The sequence below is a fragment of the Peromyscus eremicus genome, chromosome 14 (assembly GCF_949786415.1).
Source record: "Peromyscus eremicus chromosome 14, PerEre_H2_v1, whole genome shotgun sequence".
Lineage (NCBI taxonomy): Eukaryota > Metazoa > Chordata > Mammalia > Rodentia > Cricetidae > Peromyscus > Peromyscus eremicus.
Window position 1 is genome coordinate 84566487 of NC_081430.1, and position 20541 is coordinate 84587027.

The window sequence follows — 20541 nt, forward strand, 5'->3', positions numbered from 1 at the left end:
CATGGGACCTAATGGTTTTGTATTTATAGAGTGCTCTGCCTCTAGCCCATGCCAGAAATACCACTCTTCTGGTCTTGTGAATGAAGGAAGAGAAATTCTTTTGCTTTTCCAAAGTACATTAATGTTTTGAAACAAGCCAACTCTCCAGCATGTCAGAGGACAGCACTGAGCTACTTTCTAGCCTATACACATGTGTGCCCCACCCTCCCCTCTTGATAGCTCACGAGATCTTCCCAGATCCTCCTGAGTACTCAGGTGCACTGACCCCTGGCTGGACAAGCGTTGATTGAATACAGACAGCTGCTTCTGGCTGTGTTGAATTCTATTACGGTTCACTCCAGGCATTCTACACCAGAGCATTGGATCACAGGCTCAGCCCATCTGGTCAGACCCCCACTTGACCACTTAGCAGCACCCTGGGAAAGCTACTTAAGCCTCCATAAACTTCACTTTCCTCCTGGCAAACTCAAATCATAGTAGTGGCCATAGTCATCTTGTTCTCCCCATCTCCAGGGATGTCTTACGTTGATCATTGATTAGAGATAGTCTTCACGTAATAGCATTGATGTTTGTTTCATTTTGTTTTTAACTGGTAGGTAACTGCATTTATGGGGCACAGTGTGGTGCTTTGCTTTATATGTTATAGGAAGATTCAATCAGGTTAACGGACATACTTACCACATCACCAGTTTGTTTGGTGGTCTGTAGTGAGAATTACAATTCTGTATTAGTCTGGACATCTGTGGGGCATCGTTTTGTTCAGTGGGAGCTCATGCAGTGCAAGGGGGCACAGACTCAGCCTTCCTAGCTCATGGGGCTCTCTTTGTTTAGCATCTCCCCTTTCCTAAAGCCCCTAAAGGTGATTTCCCTTCTGTGACCCGGAAAGCAGCCCTATGGGGTCCCCCATAACCTGTCTGTCCATACTTAGCTGATGGTCTTGCTTCGTATTGTCTTGAAAATGAAAATAGTAACATAGAAAATGTTCAATTAATTAATTGTAGGGCTGAGATCAAGCCCAGGGCCACACGGATGCCAGGTGAGTGCTCTACCTATCTGAGCTAGAACCCCAGCCCTCTGCCGGGGTCTCACTAAGTCTCTTGGGCAGGCCTTGAACTCTGACTCTCTCTGCCCCAGCCTCCCGAGTAGCAGGGATGCCACCAGGCTGGGCCAAGTAGTTGTTTTTATTCCTCCCAGTTAGTGAGTACATCTTCTGCCTCAGTCCCTTGTGGCGATTTCTTTGATTCTCTTTATTCAGAATGTAGTAGTTCTAAGGTCGCTGGCTGTTTAGGATAGGGTAGCAGCTCTCCCATCTCAGCCTGTGACCGACTAGACTCACGACCCCAGTTCTCACAGCTAGCTAGGACAAGGGGTCCTTTCATTCACAGGCTTTTGGTAGAGCTGAATCACATGGGCACCCTACTCAATGAAAGAGGCTGGGGGAGTCGCTCTTATTAGCTGGGGTGTGATGGGCTTGGAGAAAAACGCTGTTGGTATGGAAGAAGGGAATGTAGAGTACACACATCTTCAAAAATGTTTTCTTAACATTTCTTTCTTTAGTGTGTGAGTGCAAATGCCACGTCGTGTGCATGGAGGTCAGAGGTCAGCTTTTGGGAGTCAGTTCTTTCCTTTCTATGTGTGGGGCCCAGGGACTGAACTCGGCTTGTCAGGTTGGAGAGTAGACACGTTCACCTGCTGAGCCGCCTCGGCAGCCCGGGACAGGTGTGGTTGAGAGCCTGTGCGGAACAGGAATATTGACCCCTCCACCGAAGTAAGGCAGAAAGCACTCTTCAAGGTCCCTGCGCCATTCCCCTTTTTCATTTTTTTTCCTCCATTCTTGGAGGGTACCATTTGCCTGGCTCTTGTGTTATTTTCTCTTTGCCTGGCTCTGTAGGTTCATCATCGAGGTTTTTGTTTGTTGAGACGGGGTTTCCTTTTGTGTATCAGGATAACCTGAGCTCTCAACCCTCTTCCTGCCTCGGTTTCTTGAAGGCTGGAATTACAGGGAGGAGCCGTCCAACTTAACTTCTGGTTTTATTCTACTGTTTTGTTTTCCAGTTTTTAATGAAATTATGCTTGTGAGGTTTTTTTTTGGGGGGGGGGTGTTGTTTGGTGGGAGGGGTTTGTTTTTTTAATACAGGGTCTCATTTTGTAGCCCTGGCTACCCTGGAATTTGCTTATGAGGTGTTTTTTTTTTTTTTAATTTTTAATTATTTACGTGTGCTAAGTGTAGTGACACGTGGCCTTTAATCCCACCCTTGGGAGGTAGAGGCAGACTGGTGAGGGCAGCCTGGTTTGCATAGTGAGTTCCTGGACAGCCTAAGACCCTGCCTCAAAAACAAAACAATTTATGTGTGTGTGTGTGTGTGTGTGTGTGTGTGTGTCTGTGTGCCACGTGTTCATGGGTGCCGTTGTAAGCCAGAAGAGGGCATTGGATTCCCTGGAGCTGGAATTACAGGCCGCTGTGAGCCCCCTGACACAGCTGCTGGGATCCGAACTCGGGTCCTCTGGAAGAGCAGCAGGTGCTCCTAACAGCTCAGGCGCCTCTCCAAACCTAGGATTCTGGACCGCTGTAGTCAGTAGTAGCTCTGAGGTGGATGCTGCTGCTTCTTGCATAGTTTATTTATTTTTCATTTCTTCAATGTAGAAGCCAGTAAGCATTATGTTTTGCAGGCCATAAGTACTCAGCCCCACTGATGTAATGATACATTGGGCTGTGTTTCCATAAAGGCCAGAGGCTGGGCTTGGCCCTTGAACGGGAGTCTACTAATTCCTTTCCTTCTCTACAACTGATGGGTAGCTTTGGGGCTTGTGGGCTCTTGCTGTCAAGGGAGCATCGCACTTATGCTTGTTTCCCAGATGCACATGCGCAAGAGTTATTAGCACCCCAGAAGAAGGGTTTGGGATACGTGTCTTCAGCTCGGGGTGTGTGTGTGTGTGTGTGTGTGTGTGTGTGTGTGTGTGTGTGTGTGTGTGTATAGTATGTAGTATGTATGTAGGTGCCAGTACACAAGCTGCAGTGGTCTAACTGCCTCACACAGTGCTATGTTAGAAGCCACACTAGCTTTTTACATGGGTGCTGGATATTCTTTTGAACCTGGGTCCTCACATCTGTGCAGCATAGTACTCCTATCCACTGGGCTGTCATCCCAGTCCCCAAACGTGATTTTATATGGCCCTGTAGGTTGGACCCAGGGCTTCACATGTACCAGAGAATCACTTGAAGATTTTTAATGATATATGTATTTTAGTTTCAATTATGTATAGGTAGGAGGAGCAGGGTCTGTTCATGTGAGCCCAAATGCCCATGGAGGTCAGAAAGTGGCATTGGATCCCCTGGAGCTGGAATTACAGGTGTGTTGTGAGCCACTATGACGTGGGTACTGGGAACCGAACTCGGGTCCTCTGGAAGAGTAGTAAGCACTTCGTAATGGCTGAGCCATTTCCCTGCAGCCTGATCCCTGGGGAGTTTAATGTTGGACTTCCTCTTTTTAGATGTTGGTTTGGTTGGCTGGTTTTGGTTTTGAAGATAGGTTCTTGCTTTGTAGCCTCAAACTACGGCCTCCCTCCTGCCTTATCCCTGAGTACTGTGTTTTGGTTTGTTTGGTTAGGTTTTTCAAGACAGGGTTTCTCTGTGTAGCTCTGGCTGTCCTGGAACTCACTCCATAAGACCATACTGGCCTCCTCAGACTCACAGAGATCCGCCTGCCTCTGCCTCCCGAGTGCTGGGATTAAAGGCGTGCGCCACCACTGCCCAGAGTTTTAAGCATGGAACACCACACCGGCTTCATTTTTCTTTATTCTCTTGAGGCAGGGTCTCACTGTTGAGTGATGCTTGCGTCCTTCTCCACAGTCAAGACTGGTCCAAAGAAGTGTCATCTTTTTATGGACCCGGACAGTGACCTAAGTAGATGTCTCTGGCCCTGTTCCTTCTCAGCCCTGCTGCGGCCAGAAAACTCTCTTTGTTTGTTTGTTTGTTTGTTTGTTTGTTTGTTTGTTTGTTTGAGGCAGGCTCTCACTATAGCCCTGGCTGGCCTGAAACTCTTATGTGTGGACCAGGCTGGCCTGGAACTCAGACATCCACCTGCCTCTGCCTTCTAAGAGTTGGGTTTATCGGTGTGTGCCACCTCGCCCAGTTCAGAAGTCTTTTAAAAGCCACCGTGGGAGTTTGTCGTTTTGTTTTCCACCTTCTTGATGTTCTCCGTGGCACTTAGAAAAACGCTGGAACATCTGACTGCGGGTTCAGGCCAGCTCTGAGACGCCGCCACCGTCTCCACCACCCTGTCCTGTCTGCACTCCCGTCCATTCACCTCCAGCCTCATCAGCTTGCTTGCAGTCTCCAAGCATGGCAGACCTAATTCTCACCTCAGGGGTTCCAGACGGTGCCCTCTCTCGGAGGACAGGCTTCTCGTCCTTTCGGTCCGATGTAGATGTGATCTCCTCCATCACTTGCTATCAGAGGCCCCTGTAGACCTTGTCATTGAACTTCTCCCACTCAGGAAATGACCTTGTTTATTTATTTATGCGCCTGGCTTATTTTGTGTACTCTGCCATCGCCTGACACCCTGGTTTTTAATTCCAGAAGTAGGGTGGCACACTGCCTCTCCATTGGACTGTCAGCTCCAGGGTGGTATTGCGGTAGAGCGCGTGACTGAAAGGCCCCGTTGGAGTATCTGAGACCAGCAGGCTGTGGTGGCATGATTGATTCGCAGTGTCTGTCACAGGCAAAGGAAATGGAAAGTGGTGGCCCCGGTGACAGGACCCTGCCATGCTTGATCTGGCCCAGCTGTGCTTCAGTGACTCTCCAAGGGCCACCCAGCTAGGACATGACAGAGCTGGGTGGACTCTAGGCTCCTTGTAGGAAGCCGGTCCAGCCTTCAGTATGGGTTCCTTGCTCAGCAGAAGCCTGTGGTCCTTCCCCAGCAAGAATGGAGTCGAGTAGGGCCTGGCTGGACTGATTCTTCCCTGTTGGGGGTAGTTTCAGACCTCAGCCGTGGGGACACAGGAGTAACACAGGCGAAATGTCCTTAGTAGTGTGGTGCCATGGGCCAGGAGGATCTCAAGGAGGGAAAGAGTGACAGTGGACCCTGCTTCATTAGCTAGAATACTGGGGTCTCTTAGCCATTCAGGTACCCCGAGTCTATAAACAGTTGGCAGGAGCCTGGGACTATAAGGTAGAGGTGGGTTTTTTGTTGTTGTTGTTTTTATCCACTAGGAGATCCCTCCTCCCCCACCATCCTCTCCCTCTCTATCACCAGGTGGACTGGTTGGTTTTTGTCAACTTGACACAAACCTGGACATAGCTGGGAAGAGGGAATCTTCATCGAGAAAATGTCTCCATCATATTGATCTGTAGGCAAGCCTGTGGATGTACTGTCTTACTGTTTATACAGAAGCACTCAGCCCACGGTGAGTGGTGCCACCCCTGGGCAGTGGTCTGGGCGCTGTAAGAAAGCAGGCTGAGCAATCTGTGAGGAGCAAGTCAGTAAGCAGCACTCCTGCATGGTCTCTGCATCAGAGTCCTGCCTTGAGTTCATTCCTTGGCTTCCCCCCAATGATGGAATGTATAGCCTGTGAGCCAAATAAGCCCTCTCCTCCTGAAGTTTCTTTATTAGTCAAAGTGCTCAGCACAGCAGAAGAAAGCAAACTAGGACACCAGGGTTAGCGCCAACCCATAATCCCCCGGGAAGAATGCTCAGAACAGAGAACTATATTGTAAAGACCCAGACCCAGCACACAACCGCAGAAGAGCTTTGAAAAGATAGTCATAAGATATTCATCTGTCAGGTGGTGGTGGTGGTGGTGGTGGTGGTGGTGGTGGTGGTGGTACACGCCTTTAACCGCAGCACTTGGGAGGAAGAGGCAGATGGATCTCTGTGAGTCAAGGCCAGCCTGGTCTACAGAGCGAGTTCTAGACAGTCAAGAATAGACAAACCCTGGTGTGTGTGTGTGTGTGTGTGTGTGTGTGTGTGTGTGTGTGTGTGTGTAAGAGAGACAGAGAGAGACAGAGAGAGAAGGATCTAGACCAGAGGTTCCCAACCTGTGGGTCATGACCCCCAGCAACTGAACGACCTTTTCATGGAGTGGCCCACAAAAATAGTGGCCCAGGACCATCAGAAAACACAGATATTTATGTTATGATTCACAGCAGTAGCAAAATTACAGTTATGAAGTGGCAACGAAAATAATTTTATGGTTGGGGGTCACCACCACACGGGGAACTATATTAAAGGGGTGGCAATGTTAGAAAGATGGAGAACCAGCCGGGTGGTGGTGGCGGCGGCAGCGCATGCCTTTAATCCCAGCACTCGGGAGGCAGAGGCAGGTGGATCTTTGTGAGTTCGAGGCCAGCCTGGTCTACAGGAAAGGCGCAAAGCTACAGAGAAACTCTGTCTCAAAAAACCAAAAAAAAAAAAGAAAAAAGAAAGATTGAGAACCACTGTCCTAGACAGTGTATGACCCCAGAGACCCCAGGCTCAGAGCCTTCAAGGAGCAAGTCCTCCATTCTGAGCTGTTCCCTTCCTGACAGGCCGTTCTCATCGTCATGCAGGACTGAAATGGAATGATATTCAGTCAACCCCAAATCCAGATGCAAATCCTTCCTCTGTCATTCTAGCTATGTGACCTCAGGTCTTGTGTATACCAGGCTGGCCTTGAACTTCTCTGCAACCTAGAATAGCCTTGAATTTCTTAGCATCTTACCTCCGCCTTCAGAGTACTGGGATTGCAGGCCGGTACCACCACACAGGTTTGTGCAGCCTTGGATTGAACTCAAGGCTTTATGCACGCTAGGCCAGCCCTCTGCCATCTGAGCTACATCCCCAACCCCGCTTGACCTTTCTCTAGCCCTCCGTTTTCTCCTGATGACAGCACTGAACTCTGGGTTCTCAGAACTGTCATGCAACTCAGACGTGAGATGAGCATGCTCAGCTTTGTAAGCAGAGCCCTGTTCAGTCCAGGACCTGCTCACTTCATAAAGAGGCCGAGCGTGGTGGAGTCGGTGCTGCCAGTGGGTTTTGAACAGGAAAAGTCTCAACCTTGATGATCTTAGCAAGGTCAACAGGGATCCTTCTTGGGCTTTAGCCTGGGACCGGAGTGAAGGAAGGATCCTAGCTTCTAGGCTTTTCCTCCCCCCTGCCTTTGGTAAACCTCCCTTTGGGGCAGAGAGACACGTGATAGTGGAGGTCAGCACCAGACAGGTTTGGGGCCAGGTGCAGGACCATGCTTTAGCTAGTTATTTTTAGTGCCAATGAAAGAAACTTAAGCTGGCTGCCGCCCCAGTACAATCAGCTATTTTTGCTTTGAAAGACTGGGATCCCGTCCAGCCTTGGGGGAGGGGCTGCAAATGAGAGGCAAGGCGGGGGGGGGGGGGGGGAATGGCGAGAAGTGGGAAGTACTGCTCTTCCATTAAGAGAAAGAGCGAGAGGCCCGTTGGCGTCATGGTGACCATTCAGTCAGTGCCTGATCGGGAGCCCTGAGGTGCCTGCAGTGGATAGCAGAGGCCGGCAGGTGGGGCATGGTTTGAGACACTCCCCTCCTCCCCATGAAGCTTCTGGACCATCTCCTGGGCCCTAAGCAGGGCCCCTGCCTGGCCTTTGTCAGCCAGCCTAGCATGCTAAGGCTATGGAAGAAGGGTCTAGCAAGTGTGACTTAGCCAAGGCCGAGAGCTCTGTCCTTGGGCTGGACGGAGGTGACCCCTGGGTTCCTCTGTTGCTGCCATGCCTAGCAATTTGAAATTCATTTTATTTTATTTCGAGATGGGGTCTCAAACTGTAGCTAAGGCTAACCTGAAACTCACTCTAAAGCCCAGGCTAACCTGGAGCTCATGTTAATCCTTCTGCCTCAACCCTTCAAGCGCTGGGGTTACAAGCAGGAAGCTCCCACAACCTGCTACACATTGGGACCTAGAGCACACTAACTCTTCATTCTGGATTCCTACCCACCCCCTCCACAGCGTCCAGCCTGCCTTCATTATCTGGCCTTGGGGACTTTGAGGACTCCAGAAGCCTCAAAGGTAGAGCTGGACCACAGCTGCCTTTTGGTGTCTGGCTCATTTCACTCCGAATGACTGAGTAGTATGTGTGTCCAGGCCACATTGGTTCGCCCAAGGCCCCTTATGGCCATTGAGGTTGCTCCCTGGTGTGAGTTAGCTCCCATGGACTGTACTGCAGTGAACACTGGCCTGTCTCCACCTTCAGCTCTCAGCTGGGGTAAAAACCTAGAAGTAGGGTTTGTGGTGATTCTGGGTAGGTTTTTTTGAGCTACCAACTTCAGCATTCTACACCGCCACCAGAATTTTACAGAAGTGTTTAAACTTTTCATTTTGAGAACACTGAGTTACAGTTGTGAGAAAATACAGAACGATTCCACGTACCCTTCCCCCAGTTCCCTTGTTCCAGTGTCTTGAAAATAGAATACACTATACAGCCAAGATACTGACGTTGTGTGACAGAACGTCCTTAAGGATGAGGTATTTTTTGTAGTGGTGTTAGCATTTATTTAACACTTACTGTTTGCCATCGAAGATTTTTCAAGTGCTCACATGAATTGACATAGGATTACATGAGCTGTTAGCCCTGTGAGGTAGGCACCATTACCCCGTCTTAGAGTCCCAAGAAGTGGAGGTACAGAGAGGTGAAGACCCTTACCCAGTTCCACTCCGGTAGCTGGGTGTGGTTTGGTTTACCCAGCTCTGCCCCAGGCCACAGCTCATCCCTTCGGCTTATGCTAGGAGCTCCCACACTTGTCCAAGTGTCTAGCACTGGTCCAAACTCAAGGACTGTCTTTGCCCAGGGTTGTGAATTGCATTGATTACCAATCCTTTTTATATTCATGAGATACTATCGAAGCATTAGATTTCTCTGTACATGCGGATGGGTTAAACAGTATCCAACAGTAGTTAAAACAGGGGCCATGTGTTCTTTAGTATTTAGAGATCCGCAATGATTTCCATATTAGCATTATTAATACCTTTTTATGTTTGGAAAGTCTCCATGAAACGACAGGATCTAGTAATCTCAAGATAGTAACTATATAAGTTAATTAGTATTTTAATTGCATTTCCTGATTGTGCTTTTTTTGGGTATTTTGCTAATATAAGTACACAAACAATAGACATTCTTATTTCAAGACTCCCTTTTCCCTGTCTCCCCAGTTGGTGTTTGGAAGTCACATCTCAATTTAGGAATAATTATCCCTCTTATCAGTGGAGATGACTTTTACTGCCAGACCCTCTGGTAGCCAGTAGCTTAAGCATCAGCAAATGAAGTTGCTTTCTATTTTTTTCTGTCCCGTGTAGCCCAGACTGGCCTTAAACTTGGCTATATAGTTAAGGATGACCTTGAAGTGTTGATCTTCCTGCCTCTGCTTCCCAAGCACTGGCTTTCTCTTCCCAGCAAGAAGCCTGGGGGTAACGATTGAGAGAGGTATTTCCTTGCAGTTGAGGTTATCAAGTGTCAACTCTTTCTTCGATGTTTTCAGTGGCCTCGGGTGGCTGCCTCATGGCTGACTGCAAGGTAGTCCTCACAAATACCAAGGAAGCTGCCAGAATAGGTAACAGAATTGTTGGGACTGGCTGGAACTTGTTGCTTCCGCAAACAACCCAGAATGAAACATGGGTCTAAAAGGCCCACCTGCACGCTCAAGGTGACGTACTTCTTCGACTCAGTATCTGGTGGTGGGAGCCCTTAGGAGGAGGGCCAGCCTGTGCCACTGTGTCTGGTTTTAATAAAAACAGAAGCAGCTTACTGAGTGAATATAAAACCTCGGTGGGGAAGTAAGAACAAGCACACTTGACTACTGTCTGCAGTGTGCAGAGGCTTTCAGATACCCACTGTCTTTGGCCTCGAGGTACTGACAGTTCTCAGTCCAGAGCAGACTGTAGAAATAAAAACAAAGGCAGAAAAGACAGGAAGATACAGAAAAGGCAGGAGAGATGGCGTTAAGGTGCAGAAGGTAAAGACTGCTTGGCCTTGGAAGAAGGGCGTCCAGGAGAAGTTCAGATGCCTGAAGGATTGACCTGGAGAAAGTCAGTGTCGGCTGCAAGGCTGGGATGGAGCTTGGAGAGTTGTGAGGAAGTAGGAGTTAGCCGGAGGAACTTCATGAAGGAGGAGGTCCTGCCGTGGACAGGTGGGACATAGGGATGTCGTGAGAGGAACTGTCTGAGATGAACCCGTCAGCCACCCTGTTGGCCACCACAGCTCAGAACTGGGTTGTCTGGGCACACTCAGCAGGAGGCAGCGGACCAGCACATGGAGTGAGCAAATGATCTGGGAAGGCCCTCCTGGGGAGGGTCCAGAAAAGTAACTGTTTCCAGAGCGGTGTCAGCAGGGAGGGCAAGTTCATTGGATTTGGAGGTTGGCACTGACCCTGTGCCGGATTTGTGCTCCACAGAGTGAGATGCACAGGCCCACGTCCCCCACTCCAAATGATCATTACAAATCCTGTGGGGCAGGGCTGTAGGCAGTACAGAACCTCCTGCCCTGGAGAGCCAGAAGCATGATGGGAGCATGCCTGTGGTGGCTCTGGAAACAGCAAGTGAAGTGCAGCTCCTGGCCCAATGGATGGAACCTCTTTGCCACACCCCCACCTCAAGGTCATTAAAATGTCAGGAAAGCCCGGACTCCAGCAGAGTGGGTCTGACCATTGTCTCCTCCCAAGCCCCAGGATGACATTGAAGCTTTGAACCACCACCTCCGAGTGTCAGGAAGTAGATCAGCCTGAACATGAGCACTGGGTTCCCTGGGCTACAGGTCAGAGGCTTCCTGGATTTGGATTTGAACAAGGGCTTAGAAACACCGAGAACAGATGTGTTTCACAATCAGTCTTTGATGTGCAGTCCTTAATTCGTTCCAACCAGAGAAGCTGAGGTGACACCTGATGCCCTTTGGAGTCACTGGCTGCCTGGCTATGAAGGACTGGAGGGGTAAATGTGGAGGAGAGTTTGAGGACTTGAGATGTGTCCTGGAAGGTCACTCCTTGGGACGGCAAAGGAGCTTGGGTACTGACTCTGCCCGGGCAAACCAGCCAGTCCCTCAACCTGTTTACCATGTTTGTTAAATGAGGGAACGGCGGCCAGTCCATATGCTGTGGGTTAAACGGGGTAATATATCTAGAAAGTCTTCTGTGAACCATGCTGTTAACCATAGCTGAGGTGATTTACCAGGAAGTTGAACACAGTGTTTTCCTAAGCACCTGCTGGCTACCAGGCTCCATGCCAGAACCCAGTGTGGGCCACAAGCAGCCCCTGACCTTAAGGGACATGAAGCCGGCAGGGAAGCCCCTGGTGCTGGGAAGAAACACCTGGTGTGTGTGCTCTTACTCATCAAGTCTTTCTTGAACACCCTCCAAGGTCTTTAATCAAGTCGGAGAACATTCCAGAAGGGACATCAGAGGTGTCAACTGCCTTTTCTTTTCTTCCTGTTTCAAAAGTCTCTAGGTAGGCTAGGGGAAGAGGAGAGTCCCTTGGAGGGGCTTCTGGGGAAGAGAAGTGGCAAAAGTGAGGGCAGACCCCCGCTTTTTGGACTCAAGAATGAGAGCACATATCGGCCCCTGGCACATTAAGGGTGCCCATGGGTCCTCACTGTCCTCTGGGAATGCAGTAGGGTTACACCCCAGGCTGTGTTGGCATTTCAAGGGGCAGCCTGAGCTTAGTTCAGCCGGGAGAGGAGTAAACAAGGGGTCTCCCGTCTAGGGTGTCTCAGCCTCTATTTCAGGAGTGAGGGACAGATGTGAGCTGCAGTCCGAACCTGAAGGGTTAGGGCTGTGTTGGGGGGATTGAGCTGTTTCCTGTGTCCCCAAAAGGCCAGGAGGATGATGGAAGTGGATTCCAGAGCAGGTCCACAGACTGCATCTCGTAGCTCATCTTGGTAAGATGCTTATTTGGGGGCTGTGAATATAGCTTGGTTAGTAGAGCTCTTGTCTGGCGTGCACAAAGTCCTGGGTTCAAACCCCAGTATCCCATAAACTGCTCATGGTGCCACATGCCTATAATCCCAACACTGAGGAAAAAGAGACAGGAGAATCAGAAGCTCAGGAACTTCCTCGGCTACACAGCGATTTGGAGGCCAGCTGGAGGTACATAAGACTGTCTGGGGGTGGGGGTGGGGGTGGAGGGGTGAGGGGAGAGGGAGGCAGGAAGAGGCTCATTTGCTCTTCTAACAAGCCCCAGGTGACGGTGATGCTACTGGTCTGGGGCCGCACTTTGAGAAGACCACTGCTGTCACCTCTGCCATCACTAGCCATCTTATGTTACGCATGCTCGTCACATCCTGTGACTCGTCACATCCTGTGACTTCAGTTCTGCCCCAGAGCTTTGGCCACCAGCTGGGTCAGCCCCGGCCCACCGGTCAGGCTAGGCTAGCAGAATCGTCAGAGCAGCATTCTGCTAGTGACTGAGAGATAAATCACCCAGACCAGACCTCCAGTGTGTGAGGAGTACCAGCAGGTTGAGCCGACACAGCCAGTAGCAGAATTCAGAACAGTCCTTCCTTCCCTCTCTCCCTCACAGCTTCTTGTCTGCACATCCTTTGCTCAAGTTCTGTTCCTAGAGAAACTGACACAGACCCTTTGACCATCTAATCAGAGGTAGGGCATTGTTGACAGCTTCTCGAGAGGTCCACAGACCAGGCTTAGAAAGCAGCAGATCCTAGAGTGCTCAGGAGCATTGCCTGTGTAACCAGGATGTTGTGTCTTAGGGCTGCCCACACATTCTGTACCTTTCTCCTTCCCAGGGTATGGCTCTAGGTCACAGCTCATCCTTTCCCCTCTAAGGGGGATAAAGAACCCAGGCCATGGGAAGTGCAGCACAGGACCTCAACAAGACGCCCCTCCAAATGGGAATTAACCATTAGGAGTAGAAGTCGGGGGTGGGATGCTGAGTCTCCCCACGTCATGTAGTGTTCCCTACAGCCTTGTGCAGCAAGGCTTGTGACAGAAGTTCCAGTGTGAAATTAAAGGACTGCTAATGAGCTGAGGATGTAGCTGTGTTGGCCAGTGTTGGCCTGGAACAGAGGAGGGTGGGGTCCTGCAGTCCATCCCCTGTGCTGCGTAGACCGGGTATGGTGGCGCAGGCCTATAATCTTCCCCTTGGAGGCTGAAGCTGGAGGATCCCAAGTTCAAGGCCGGTTTTGGAGATGACCACAGACTAGGTATGGCTAAGAAGTAACTAGCTCCCTAAGAACCAGTTCCTTCTTGTTGGGCTTGGCTGCTGCATCCATAGCTCCAGTATGGACTTCGCCCTCTGGAGAGGATGTGAGCTGTAGCCTTTTGTTGAAAGTGGGTGTGGGTGTGCCCCAAAGGCATTGTCCCACCTACAAAATCATGTCACTTTCAATTGCTATCATTCTCTAGGCAATTTCTTCTTTTCCCTAGGACTGTTTGGATGTAACTAGTTGTACATACTGTCCAAGGGTATGAATGGGGTGGAAATCATCCTTCTATCAAGTGGCCATTTTGACTTCCTCTCGTGCAGCTTGGGATGGGCTGAGTAGAGTGGGCAGGTCAAGACTGCCCACAGGTCTGCAAGTCTTCTGGGAAAGGGAAGGGCAGGCCTTGAGGTGGGGGTACTCTTCCCTTTAGGGGACAGAACAGGGGTTGAACTTGAGAAGAACTTACAAGCCGAGGCAATCACCCTGCTTTCTCTCTCTCTCTTCATCTGCCGGTTTACTTTTGAGACAATCCCATGTAGCCCAGGCCAGTTGTAGATTCCCTGTGTTGCTGACCGTGGACTTCTGATCTCCCTGTCTTCACCTGAGTGCTGGGATTACAGGCACATGCCACTATACTCGTTGTTTTTTTTTAATGCAAGTATTGGGGATTGAACCCAGGGCTTTGTATATGCTGGGCATTGCACTGTACCAACTGACCTACATCCCTGGCCCCTCTTGGCCAACTTTGTGAACTCCGCCCTCCCTGGATACAGAGCAGAACCAAGATAAGGACACTTGGCAGAGGGCTTTATTGTGCCTTGCTTTTAGAGGTGAGGGCTCAGATCAGAGGCTAGAGGTCTCGGGGTGATTTTAGGAGGATGGCGGGGCCAGGCTGTGAGATGGGCTGTTCCTTCAGATGATGTCTCACCTCCTGGCATGAGGCTGGATGGCCATGAAGCTCTCAGCCAGGGCTGCAGTTCCAAAGCAGTGAGTGCCTCCTCCCCTGGAGATTTGGAACCGCTCTCGATACCGACGACGTCTTTCTTCTCTGACAGGTGTGCGTCTGGACCGAGTGCGTGGAGGGCGCCAGAAGTACAAGCGACGGCTGGACTCGGAGAACGGCCCCTACCTGAGCTTACAGATTTCCCCACCTGCTAAAAAGCCAAGTGTGTACCAGGCAGCCACCCCTGCCCCACCCACCCCACCTCCCCCACCCCACCCCACCCCCACCGCGCCTACCCTTCTCAGCCTGGAATACCTGGCATCCTCTGTTATGAATTATTATGGGGAGTTGTGGGGGAGGACCCCTGAAGGTATCCTGCACATGCAGGGAAACACACTGGCCTGGGCAGATGCAGCGTCGGGCTGGTGGGCGACCCACTAGGACTGTTCTGTCCTCCCTCTGGTGGGTATTGAGTGGTGTGGATCTAAAGACAGCCAATGGTGCCTGGTATTGCCTGGCTTCATCAGAAGGCCTGTCCATATGGAATGGCACAGAACTGGCCTCCATGTGAAATAAGAGCCCCAGCACCCAGACCTTGTCCCCATGCATGGCCACCCTTCTAGAACTGCTATGCCAGGGTCGTCTAAGCGGCTTCCCATTGCAGGAGACATCCCAGCACCCTCATCACTGCTGCCAGCAGCTTCGGGATGTCGGGAGACAGATGCCAGCCGCATTTGACCCCCAGGGCTTCACCCTCACCCTTCCCCTCTTCCCCGGCATTTACTGTGTGCTCCCTCTTTGCTCATTACAGTGACTAAGATCGTCTCATATCTACTGGTGGCTGAACCGGACAAGCTGTACGCTATGCCTCCCCCTGGCATGCCTGAGGGAGATATCAAGGCCCTGACTACTCTCTGTGACTTGGCAGACCGGGAGCTTGTAGTCATCATCGGCTGGGCCAAACACATCCCAGGTGAGTCATGGCGGGGTGGGGGCAAGAGTAGTAAGGGGCTCTAGGCTCCCTCAGTCCCATAGATATGCCTTTGATGTTTGGTGTCGGGCCCAATGAAGCCTAGAAGACCTTTGCCACCCCATTTAAGGCCCTTCTCTCTTCTATGGGATTGAGGGGAGTAGTATTCAGAAGGGTCAGTAATGTTTATGAACTGCCAGGGGCTCATCAGAATTACCTGCCATCTTATTAGGACCTGCAATAGGGGTAGAGAATTGATAATATTTGAAGAACAAGTTCCTTGAACCACCCACAAGTCAAATCAGCACGCTGTTCCTGAAGAGTTTATTGGAATTAGAGTGGAAAGCAGCTTCTTTTACCGTAGCTGTGGGCAGAGAGAAGGGGTTAGTTAGGAGCAGGGCCTTGGGAGTTGGGTCAGGTTCAGATTCTAGGCCCAGAAGCTGTGTGGCCCTGAGCTTGCCACTTAACCTATGACATGGGAGTATGAGAGAAACTCGACCTTTGTAGTTAAACTAACCAGGGTGACATGAGGCTGTGAGGTCCAGGTGTGGAGTCCATCGTGGGCCAGTGTCACCTGTGAGCTCGCCGTGACCACCTGCTGGAGCTTTCCCTGGTCTCAGTGTTGAGATCTCGAAGCTTCAGGGGCAGGAAGTGTATGCCCAGTGTATTTCAGGCCCTCAGGGAGTCTTCACTGTCTGCTCCACTGTGAGCCTCTCTTGGTCTGGGTGGACAATGGGAGCCCATTGATTCCATATAGCACACAGCCAGGGGCCTCTCTCTGTACAGTTGAAGGTCCTGTCCTGTGCTCCAGCACTGGGCTTCACTGCGCCAGAGACGTGCTGCTACATCTGGCAGTGAACCCCTCCTCTTTCAAGCTACATGGTACATGGCTTTGTCTGTCTGTCTGTACATGTTTTTTTTTTTTGTCCGCCGTGGCCCTAAAAGATGACCATAGCACACCTGGCACCACAGCCGAGGTGTGCTCACCTGTGAGTGCCAGCGGTTGATGGAGGTGATTCAAGCCCTGTGTGAGTGAGACTCACGTGTGCCCCACAGGAAGGCACCGGCTTGTGGACAGGGCTTGGAGATGCTGTTGCCGACACTAACCCGCGGCACGCCTAGAGGATTCGGAAGTGGTCCCTTGGCCCTCTGAGCCTTGGGTGGGTTGGCCAGGCACCTGGCTAGTGCGTCCTTTGTAAGGAGCTCAGTCTCCTGGGATTACACACTCAGTAGTTTTTAAATCTGCCCTGTGCTGCCTCAGCACAGATGTGGCGTCAGGCCGATGCTTAAGACACCTCAGCCTGGATTGCTCCACTAACCCCAAGCCAAATTGGGCACAGCCACCCCAGCCCAGCCCTCAGATTACTGTTCCGGGTCAGAGGGATAACTCAGGAGTGGCGCCTGGTGGTCTCCCGGATCAGCACATCTTCCTTTTGTTGGCCTTGCCCTCATAACACCTGGGGGAAAGGAATGTCCAGGAGACTCAGTCTCCTAGCTCATATATTTTTCTTTCACATCTGTGCCAAGTTAGAGGGCCAGGTAAAGCAGGGTGATTGTTGGGGACATAGGCTTGGAGCCAGACCAGCAGGGCTGCTGTCCCAGATCTGCCTTCTGGGGCTTGTGTAAGGTTTTTCTGAGCCTCAGTGTTCCCATCTGCAAAATGGGAATCCCAGAAGCCCCCCACTAGGAATCCCAGGAGGGCATCACTCAAAACTGCCACAGCTGCCATGGTTGTCACCGTTACCGGTCGTGACACAAGCCTGCTTTGCACCAGCATTTCCTCTCCAAAGACTGATTCCTGTGGATGAGAAACAGAGTGAGCGTGACAGCTCACGCCTGTAATCTCAGCACTCCAAAAACAGAGGCAGCGGGCTTGCCGTCAGTTTGAGGCCAGTCTGTTGTGCATAGCAAGTTCTAGGTCAGCCAAGCTGCCTAGCAGAAGAGACCCTGTCTCAGGAAAGCAGAGCCATAAATAGGAGGACGTGAAATGAGCAGAGGCTCCCTTGTTTGTCTTATAGACTGACTTGACTGTTTTGCATAAATATGCATGTTGAATCATTTGGGTAATTAATAAGAGTCTCCTGCCACCGTTTATAAACCTCACACTAAGGGCAGGGACAGACCAAGTGTCTCCCTCCCCCCCCCCTTTTTTTTTTTTTTACTGTGTATGGCTAGGTGTTTTGCCGGCATGTAGACCTGTGCACCATGTGCATACAGTGCCCGAGGAAGCCAGAAGAGGGCGTCAGATCTCCTGGAACTGGAGTCACAAATGATTGTGGTCTCCCGTGTGGGTACTAGGAATCCACCTGCACCCTCTGTAGGAGCAGCAAGTGACCGCTGAACCATCTCTCTAGCCTTGTGTCTGATACTTTTAAATTATTGACTTAATCCTACTTCTGATGGAAAACTCATTTGAGGACGGGCTTACGGAGAGAAAGAAAGCACTTGAAGATTGATTAAGGGCCTCACATGTTAGAGCCCACACCAACGCCGTGTTGAGTCGTGTCAATTCTGGTCAGGGGCACGCAGAAGGAAGGATTTCAGACTGCCCAGGACTAGAGTCGTGCAGCAGTCTTTAGACAGGGGATTGGCTCGGGCTACAGTGTCTGCATCCTGTGGTCTATGGCCAGGTGCACAGAGGGTACTTCATGCTTACAGAGTAAGCGCTGGACAGAGAGTCTGTCCCAGTATGTGGCTTAGACAGAGTTGTAGGGGTGCCCTGCCCACTAACCAGAGATGATCTAAGACTCCACCCCATGAAGCCTGAAACCTCCAATAGGTTGCTATGTCTGAAACCCATATATATTGTATTTTTGTAATATCACTGCACTGGAGTTTATTTGTCCTTCTGTGTTTCATGTCTTGGTGTCTGTATCTGGGGTCATTAGTGAGTGAAATGAGGACCACCTGAGCATATTGATGTACTGCATTACCCCGACTGAGGTGGCTTCACGTGACAGATGGGTGGGCAGCATAGACAGCATCCATACACCAGAAAACAGCCTGATTCCTGTATGGAGCAGAGTAGAGCAGGGTGGACGAGATCACAGATAAACTTAAAATCGTTCATTCTGGAATCTTCTACTTCCTATTTCCATACCCGGTTAGTTGACCTTGCATAACCAAAACCTCAGAAGAGGGACCACTGCTTATTTTCTGTTTTGAGACAAGGTGCTACTGTGTAGCGGCCTTGGCTGGCTTCAAAGTCCTAATGATCCCTCTGCCTCCACCTCTTCAGTGCTGGGATCACAGGCTGATCATCGGAATAGCAGTTTGCTCAGTTATGGCTTGGGTCTCTTGGAGGTTACAGGGCTGGAAATGCAGTTTGGGCTTGAGTTGAACTTCCCAAGTGCTGGGCTTCCTGGAGGGCAAGCCCTAGTAGTCACGCTGCCCACGATGGCTGCTTCCTCCCTGTGACCCAGAGGCTAGAGCCTCAGCTGGCAGCAGCCTCTGCTCGGGCTGCTGGTGGTGCTCAGTGAATTGTGGTCTCCCTGCGTTACTGGCCACTTGTTTGCCTCCCCCGGCAGCTGGGGCTCCACCCTGGCCAGGAGAGCCTTCACAGGACTCATCACTAGTGCCCAGCCCAGGGTGCTGTGTGCAGGGGATCCCCAGAGGCCTCTTCAGGAAGGCTCTTTGGACAGCCTGCTCCTGGGGAACCGCCCGTCTGGCTGGATGAAGGATGAGCTGCCGAGTGACAGCAGCTGTGTCTGAAGTGGCCCCGGATCCTATAATTACATCTCCCTTTATTACCTCTCTAATGGCTCTCCAGGTCGGCAGAGACCATCATAAATTAGCAGATTATGAACTCCACTTGCCACAAATTACCTGCTTTTTTTTTTTTTAATTCTAGGAGCGCGTAGTGTCATGGGGGATGGGGCCAGCTGTTACTAGATCCACTGGTATAGATAACACAGTTTTCCTGGAGCCCTAGAAGGAAGACCTGTGAGCCAGGGGCCCTGGGTTGGGCAGTGCTCCCAGGATGAGCTGTAGGGAGAGCTGGTCAGCCTTGCTGGTCCGGAGCCCAGGTCACCAGAGGCTCTCTCTGACCTTCTGCTGCAGGGAGGGGCCTTGCTGGCCCAGATCCCAGATGATGGAGGCCCAGCCCAATTGGAAATACAAGTGGGGGTGTTTTCCCCGAAGGTGGGGAGGGGCAGGCGCACCAGCTGCTTGGGTTTTAAATGACAGAGAATCTACTTCTCATGCAAGTGCCAGAAGTGAACATGAAAACCTCCACGGCCCCCATGTGGGAGCCTTCCCGGAATTCCCTGTGTGTGTACAGCCAGCCACCGGGTGTTCCCTCCCCCACAGGCTCACGTTTTAACACTCTGTTCCCCTACTGTATCATGTGATGACGTTAAGTACTTCTGTACTTCCTGTGTGCTAAGCAGATCAAGAGGTGTTCTGTGTGTGCACACATTTCACCTTGGCCCCCCTGACGTCGTGTCCTCGGTCCCATTTTACGGAGGAGTGTAGATACACCCTGTCGGAGGCGGCCTTGCCTAGGGTCACCTCCAGTGGTCAGCAGAGTGACTGGTGTGACCAGTTGGCTCTGGAGTCTGTACCTCCAGCCTGTGTTTGCACATCCACACAAATAGTTCCCCCTCATACTTTGTGGTGGTTCGTTTATTAACTGTTGTGTTTATATAATAAGTACATGTATCACAAATTGCATTTCCATCGTGTTTTCTGCCTGGCATGCTTTCTGAATGTGATTAACAGTGCCGTGTTTCTCCTCCGCCACCCGGTCCTCTCCTGGAGCTAATCGTGTCTACTCCTGTTTGCCCTTCTAGTGTTTTTCTCGAGTATTAGAGAGCATTAAAATGGTTTCAGAACTCTGTCCAGGACGGAGAAGGCGTTCTCTCCCCAGAGGGTGAGCCCGCTGCTCAGAGGGCACACTCCGCTGGGCCAGCGGTTGAAAGCTAGCCTTCTGAGTGCGCTGTCTCACAGCAGCAAAGCGTTTTCTAAGTGACTGTCTGCCCCGCCCCCAACCCCTAGAGCAGGCCAGCCTCTTACATGACCCTTACACGGGGTATAAACTCTGAGCAAGTGTTTGAGGTGCCGTGCCAGGGTCAGGCCACAGCATCTGGCTGTCTGTCCTCTGCTGTGACTACTTATCAGGCTGGGTGGGCAGAGCCTGGGCAGGAAGGCAAGCGGCCCCGTGTCTGGTGTCTGCACATTCCAGGCTCTTGGAGATTAGGGCTCGGGAGCATGTCTGTACCCCCGGTGAGTGTCCCTTTAGAACACAGGCCCCAGGTCACCTGTGCAGGGTCTCCCTGGGTTGTCCTTGAGCAACTCTGCCATTGCATGGTCTCAGAACCTTCCAGTCACTGCAGCTCTTCTTCCTTTCTCTCACTGTCTGTCTGTCTCTCCCTTCCTTCCTTCTTTCCTTCCTTCCTTCCTTCCTTCCTTCCTTCCTTCCTTCCTTCCTTCCTTCCTTCCTTCCTTTCCTTCTTTCTTGTTTGTTTTTCCAGACGGGGCTTCTC

At 51.1% G+C, this 20541-nt stretch overlaps 1 protein-coding gene across 1 annotated transcript in view; it reads left to right on the top strand.

Annotated features, from left to right (window-relative positions):
• Esrrb (estrogen related receptor beta) overlaps window positions 1-20541 on the top strand; it is a 51571-nt gene that overhangs the window by 23215 nt on the left and 7815 nt on the right. Inside the window, exons 3-4 of the mRNA XM_059279597.1 lie at window positions 14201-14311; window positions 14900-15061. Coding sequence (XP_059135580.1) covers window positions 14201-14311; window positions 14900-15061 — 273 coding nt within the window. The remainder of the gene's footprint in view (window positions 1-14200; window positions 14312-14899; window positions 15062-20541) is intronic.